This window comes from Lactuca sativa, chromosome 6, assembly GCF_002870075.4.
Source record: "Lactuca sativa cultivar Salinas chromosome 6, Lsat_Salinas_v11, whole genome shotgun sequence".
In the NCBI taxonomy this organism is placed as follows: Eukaryota; Viridiplantae; Streptophyta; class Magnoliopsida; order Asterales; family Asteraceae; genus Lactuca; species Lactuca sativa.
Genome location: NC_056628.2, coordinates 78,237,522 through 78,244,190, shown reverse-complemented (window position 1 = coordinate 78,244,190; position 6,669 = coordinate 78,237,522). Strand labels below are relative to the sequence as shown.

At 31.0% G+C, this 6,669-nt stretch overlaps 1 protein-coding gene across 1 annotated transcript; it reads right to left on the bottom strand.

Annotated features, from left to right (window-relative positions):
* Nucleotides 1-3,161: 3,161 nt before the first annotated feature.
* On the bottom strand, nucleotides 3,162-4,366 carry LOC111903342 (uncharacterized). Its single transcript, XM_042896112.2, has 2 exons — nucleotides 3,720-4,366; nucleotides 3,162-3,650 (listed from the first exon to the last, which is right to left on the bottom strand). The coding sequence occupies exons 1-2, from the start codon at nucleotides 4,360-4,362 to the stop codon at nucleotides 3,475-3,477; spliced, it is 819 nt and encodes a 272-aa protein (XP_042752046.2). The 5' UTR covers nucleotides 4,363-4,366; the 3' UTR covers nucleotides 3,162-3,474.
* Between the last annotated feature and the right edge of the window lie 2,303 nt (nucleotides 4,367-6,669).

The following is a 6,669-nucleotide window of genomic DNA, read 5'->3' as shown; positions in this document are numbered from 1 at the left end:
ACGAAATCCTCTCAAGTATCATCCATTCTCCTTGAAGATCTTCATACAAGGTACCAAGAACACCATCTGGCCGCACACATGGCAGCACACACCATCTGGCCGCACACAGGGCCGCACACATGTGCTGGCAGCACACTAGGCCGCACACACACATATAGTGTGTATTTTGGCCATACACCCTCTTGTATAGCCTTATAAACCCTCATACAATCATATATGATTGTAACACTTCATTATAAGTGTTTAGTAGTCCCTAAGGTGGTTCCAAAATCATTATTTCAGTCGTTCATAACACTAATTATATTCATATATATGCCAATATATGCTAAATAGGATTCGCGTGTGTACTTAAGCCACCACTTGATGCTTAGCAACTGATCCAACGTTTTCATCAGAACCACTCACTACAGGTGAGTTCATACCCCTTAATCAATGTTTTAAACTATTTTTTAAATGTTTTATGGGGGAGGATACAAGTAGAATTATGCTAATTATTATATCAATCACATGTGATTAATAAGCAGCATTCAAATGATTGGCTACTCATTAGCCGTTTTACTAAACAGTTTCCTTCAAATGTATTTCATAAACACTTTATGTGTCTAAAACTCCTTATTTCTCTGTACATTTTACTCTGTATATTACTTTTCAAACTTATTTACAATTGTGATTCAAACAAAAGTTTCCTTATACTAAAGTTGTTTTATCAAACCCATGCCTTCAAAACGTTTTATAAATTGACATCAAGTCGATCTTTTCTTAGATAATAATTATGTTCAAAGGTTTTACAAAACTTATTTTATGCTTTTATATTATAAATTGCATGCCTCTATATGTATAGTTATATAAGAAATATTTAAAAGACTTAGGACGACTATCCACCCTATTTCCTTTTCGCGCTTGAGATGTGGTCTGTGGGGATATCGGGTACTCGTCCGAAGGTCATTTAAATATTAGTTATATAACATATATACATATATAGTCATAAAGGTCCTTCCAGTTCATCCTATGCCCTTGGGTAGCAAGGGTATACATCCATGTCCATACGTACCAGTTAGATTACTAGTAAACTACCATAGGGGTAGTTTAGGAAGATACTAGAACCATTACTAGAACGAAATATTATACAATGAGCCAGTTCATTCATGAGTCTTACTTTCTAGAACATTACAATACATTACTATACTTACTAGATAGAGAGCACGTACACTACAGCTAGAACATTACAGTACCTTACTATACTATTACATAGATATGGTCACATGTACATGAGTACACTTACAGGAATTACTAGTACACTTTATATGAATAGATTCTGTTATATAATCCTTGTTCTTATCTTTACCTTGTGATTCAATCACACAATCGACAAGATAAATTGGATTTAATATCCTAGTACCCAAGGATACGTTGCGGGACTGACCATTCCTAGAATCTCTGTTAGCTACAGAGGTAAAAGCACATCCACGGATGTCAACGGTTGATACCATTACAGGTATACTTTTGGAGACTGACTATTCCTATACCCAGCTGTTAGCAACAGAGGTAAATGTACATCTACGGATGTCTTCAGTTAACATTGTTATTTGCCCGAGTACTAAAGGGTAATACTATTACAGTTAGGTCTTGGTAGAAGACTACAATTAGAACAGTTAGGTCTTGGTAGAAGACTACATTCAGAACAGTTAGGTCTTGGTAGAAGACTACATTCAGAGCAGTTAAGTCTTGGTAGAAGACTCCTTTTGTTACTAGTAGGAATCATAGGGATTTCTAGGGTTTTTCAAACGTTTACAGTTGTTTTACAAACATGTTCATACTTACAATTCATATACATTTTCATACTTACAATTCATTTACATTTTTAATACTTACAATTCGTATACATACAAATACTTACATTTCAAATACATACAAGTATTTTCATACAAATTAAGACACTAAAATTACTTATGATCTCACCAGCTTTAAAACTGATACTCTCTTTCAAAATTACTTGTATCCTCAGGTCATCATAGACAGGTACCGATGCAAGGAGAAAGGAAGATGGAGCTTGTTCAAGACTCATTTTTCATTTTGATTTATGCTTTAGTGTTTATCAAAATTTGACAGAACACACTTGTATCAAAATTATATTATTAATGCAATGGATGATGTTGTTGCTTGTTTACTACTTTTCATTGTTGTGATACTGTACATGACGTCCTCCGCCCCAGAACGTTTCCACCGTTCAATGGTTTTGGGGTGTGACAGTAGAATCTAAAAAACAGTATTTGAATAGCTGTATTGGTTGTTTAGTAAACTATTTATTTAACTTAATGTCAATTTATAGTAGTTTCTACACAAAATCGCAGTCCAATCTTCTAATATGTCTGCAATTCATAGTCAAAATTAACTGACGAATGCAGTGTACTATACTTATAACACAACAGATCAATGTTCGAGTTGACAAGTCATCCCCCGTCAAATGACAACACAATACATTGCTACTTGAATTGACAAGTCATTGCACCAGGAAAATAAGGAGTTGTTATAAATAGTTTTTAATATCCATTGTAATTGTATCGTATTACTTCCCCCCTTGCAATTATGGACTCACCACATATATGGAGGAACGAAGAGGAGGTCGCTTTGGTTCAAGCTTGGATTATAACTGTAGAGGAGGATTTTCCACCGGGTCCCCCACAAGTTCGTGCTGGATCATTTTGGTCTCGTGTCTATCATTTGTTTCACCATTTAATGGGGCGTAATCAATATCGAAGAAGAATAGATGTCAAAGCGAAGTTTCTGGATTTGAAAATAAAGGTGAAACAATTTCAACGTATTTATAACGAGTTGGATAATGAACATGCAAATACGGATGAAGACATTCTGCGGCAGGTGGCTTTGGAACCATACCGTTTTGAATATGATGGTAGTGAGTTTACCCACTTAGATGCATGGAATCTTTTAAAGAATGTCCCTTATTTTTAATGTGCATGTTGGTTAAGTTAATTGTTTTTCGTTATTTAAGTTGCTTGTTGTTGTATGTGTGTTTTGTTACTATTTAATAAATGTCCATTTCTTTTAATGTATGTTGTTTCCTCAATCGCCAATACATAATACGACATAAAATATAAACGGGGTACATAAATAACTAATACATAATACGACATAAAATATAAACAGGGTACATGAATAACTAATACATAACACGACACTAAAATAAAAACGGGGTACATAAAAAACTAATACATAATACTACATAAAATATAAAGGTGCTACATGAATAACTACTGCATTGAGGGAGGTAACAGGACCATCGTTTCATTTGGTATTTCCCAAAGCACATGTGATGGTATAGTATTCACCAACTCAGATCCATATGCAAGTCGATACACAAAATTAGTGAACTTGTAATCAACCATTCTGTGAATGGCTTCAGATGTATGGGTTCTTAGACATGCTATAGCGTGGCCACATGGTATACCGTTTTTTTTACCATTTACCCCAACTACATACCCTTTGTTCAAGTTGTACGTTGGTGGTGGCAAAATTGTCATCGACTTCAAATGTATCCCCATACAAACGTCTTGCCTTCCAATTATAAGACTTGTTGACACGTTTTTGAACCTTACTCTCAACATAAGGGGTCAACCCACCAGACAACCTCCCTGTAAAATTTGAAAATTTTAGAAAAATAATAGCACAATAAAAAAACTAAATATAACAATCTCCCTTACCTGCCACTTCAGCCCATTCACCATACTTTGATTGTATCGACGTAGTGATTAACTTAATTATCGTTGTTATAGGAAACTCACATGTGGATATAACTTGCAAAATTTCAGGGACGTCAATCGATTTAACATTGTAACGTACTTTTGGGAAAAATTCTCGTGTCCATTTTGAAATCGGTATATCGTCAAGCCAGTAAATTGAACTCCTAAGCAAGGTGTAGAAAGGTGGTTTCTTACATGTACTTTGCAACCTTTCCAAACACAAGTAAAAATCATCAACGCTATATGCATTGCATGACTTCCAAGACAACGATTCGACTTCCGTATTGTTATGTCCGACAAACTCACATATTTTTCGAGCTATATCTTTAGGAGAATATCCATGATAGGAATCCGGGTAGGCACTCTGAACACCAAAGTCTATTTTATCACATAGGTTTCTTATGAAACCAACCTCTATGTCCTCACCTAAACAATCTTTTAACCTCATCATGAACCATCTCCATGATTCTTCACACTCTAAGGTTCCCAAACCAACTGCTAAGAGTAGGGGTTCATGATTTCCATCTAAAGCCACTGCGAAGTACATTGTTGTCAGATAGCTCCCAAGAAGGGGTAAATAACCCACATATATCAACGGTATCATGCACCTAAGGAAGGTACGAATCTACATAAAAATGAACATATATTAGTGATAAGTAAAAAAGTAATCAAGATACATTACCATGAAATATTATATAACTCAATAAAAGAAATATGTTATACCACACAACCTAAAGCCACAAAACAGAATTGAAAGCGGTTGGTATCGGTTTTCTTAATGGCCATCTTTTAGATATAAGGGTAAAATGACAATTTGCTCTTATTTGAACGGTTTATTCAGTGCAAAATACAAAAACAATTAGTCTTATTTTATCCAAAAATATTCTCTGAAGTCGCATCATTTATCACTCAGCGTTTAGGCCCATAGGGGCTGATTTTATTTTTTATTATTTTTATTTGTTTCCCCACTTTGAGTTAACATGAGGACCAAAAGATATCACAAAATGAAAAAATACAAATTTCCAAAGCCTGGAAGTCTTTGAACGTCTAATTTGGGGCAAATTATTTCAATTCTTCATGTCGAATTTGTCTTATAGTTTGGTTATTATGATGCGAGATGGGAATTAAGTTTTGTATGCTCTAGATAAGATATACGCCTTTGAATGTCTAATATGGGGCTATTCATTTCAATTCTTCATCTTTAATGCTCCACATGATGTATAAGCTTTTGAATCCTATGATTTGGGGCAATTTATTCCAATTCTTCTTTTTCTAATCCTTCCTAATAAATAAAGAACTTTTTGCCACTTGTCAATTTCTTATGCATTTGGACACATGTAATTTTGTGGTTAATTCTTAAAAATTAATTTCCACTTGTTATTTTATGGTAATTTTTGATTTTCTTAATTAACTATCTAATGTTTAGGTAATAGAAATTAATTAATGTGTCGTTAATTTCTTTCCTTATATTTTCAAATTTTAATATGTTTTCTTCAATATATATAATTTAAAATTGACATGTTTTTTTTAAAGTTCATTGTCATTTTAGACAAAATAATCTATATAAAAAAAAATAATAAAATTTTGTTGCTTTTTATTGGCAAACTAAAAAAAATGTTATCCGGTCAAAATGTAATTATTTTTCTATAGTTTGTTTTATTAATATAAATTTAATTATTTATTTATTCATCATTTTGTTTGTATATATATTTTGAAATTTTATTTTAAAAAATACTTAATATTTACATTTTAATATTTAATTTTTTCTTTAAAAAAATATTTAAAGTTTATATCTTCAAATATAATTTTTTTTAATCAATCCGTGTAGTACACGGATTTTACACCTACCTTATAAAATGGTTCTAATTTAAAGGAAAATAAGTATTTTATGGCCCGAATGATGTATAAGTCCTTGAACGTTTGATTTGGGGCAATTTATTTCAATTCTTCTTTTCTAATTTTTCTTATAGTTTGTTTCTAAAAATGAGAAATAATAAACCATTGTTGATGAATATGCCTATCTTTTGTTATCTTTTATTTTTTAAGAATATATATATATATATATATATATATATATATATATATATATATATATATATATATATATATATATATATATATATATATATAGTGATTCATCTAGTGATTCATTTGTTTTTTTCGCGAAAAAAATAAGTCGAAAAAAATTTCTTACCTTCCTACAAAAAAAAAATTTCTTACCGGATTTATATAATATATATATATATATATATATATATATATATATATATATATATATTATATAAATCCGGTAAAAAAATTTTTTTTTGTAGGAAGGTAAGAAAATTTTTTTCGACTTATTTTTTTCGCGAAAAAAACAAATGAATCACTAGATGAATCAATAATAACATGATTCACCAAAAAAATTCCGAAAAAACACTTCGATGATTCATTTTTATGATGATTTTGTTGATATTCACTAAAATTGTCATAAAAGTGAATTTTTTTCTTGATTTACTTAAAAATGAATCATGAAGGTGTTTTTTTCGGAATTTTTTCTTGTGAATCATCTAATGATTCATTTCATTTTTTGCTAAGAAAATATGCATATAAAAGAATTTCTTACCTTCCTACCAAAAATTTCCTTCTTATTTGATCTTGATTCTATATATATATATATATATATATATATATATATATATATATATATATATATATATATATATATATATATATATATATATATATATATATATATATATATAGGGCTGTAAACGAACTGAACGTTCGGCGAACCGTTTCGACGAAAAGTTCGTTTATGTTCGTTTATTTAATAAATGAACGAATATGAGCAAAAATTATCGTTCGTTTAGTTAAATGAACGAACATGAACAATGGTCTCGTTCGTTCATTTATGCTCGTAAACGTTCGT

Coding starts and splice junctions, on each gene's coding strand:
- LOC111903342 (XM_042896112.2), bottom strand. CDS start 4,362: ATGATACCGTTGATATATGTGGGTTATTTACCCCTTCTTGGGAGCTAT. Junction 3,651..3,719: donor TGAATGGGCTGAAGTGGCAG/GTAAGGGAGATT, acceptor CAAATTTTACAG/GGAGGTTGTCTGGTGGGTTG.